The 387-nt window shown below is 39.8% G+C and overlaps 1 protein-coding gene across 1 annotated transcript in view; it reads left to right on the forward strand.

Moving 5' to 3' along the window:
* Positions 1-387, forward strand: part of MYCBP2 (MYC binding protein 2, E3 ubiquitin protein ligase) — a 279,976-nt gene that overhangs the window by 237,526 nt on the left and 42,063 nt on the right. The window contains exon 55 of the mRNA XM_012637759.1: positions 289-379. Coding sequence (XP_012493213.1) covers positions 289-379 — 91 coding nt within the window. The remainder of the gene's footprint in view (positions 1-288; positions 380-387) is intronic.

Raw genomic sequence — 387 nt, forward strand, 5'->3', positions numbered from 1 at the left:
TGGCCCATGCCAAGGTTCTATTTTATCCCATAGGCAGAGAAAACAGTGGAAGAATTTTAAACAGGGAAATATAGGAACTGGTTTGCAATTAAAAGGTCACCCTATGGAATGTGGAAGCTGGATAAAGTGCATGATTAAAGATGGAGAGAAGCCCCGTAATAGTTTTCTATTGTTCTGTATTGAACCTGGATGGGTGCAGCCTATACTTTCACGTATTTTGATATATATGTGGAGGAGATATATTCTATATCTCCTCTCTCTTTTCCTTAATCCCTAATTATATTGTAGGACTGGATTCTAAAGATTCTCCTGGATCTGAAAATAGAGCTCCATCTCCCCATGTGGTACAGGAAAACCTTCACAGTGAGGTGGTTGAAGTGTGCACCT

Source organism: Propithecus coquereli, unplaced genomic scaffold, assembly GCF_000956105.1.
Source record: "Propithecus coquereli isolate 6110/MARCELLA unplaced genomic scaffold, Pcoq_1.0 Scaffold123, whole genome shotgun sequence".
In the NCBI taxonomy this organism is placed as follows: domain Eukaryota; kingdom Metazoa; phylum Chordata; class Mammalia; order Primates; family Indriidae; genus Propithecus; species Propithecus coquereli.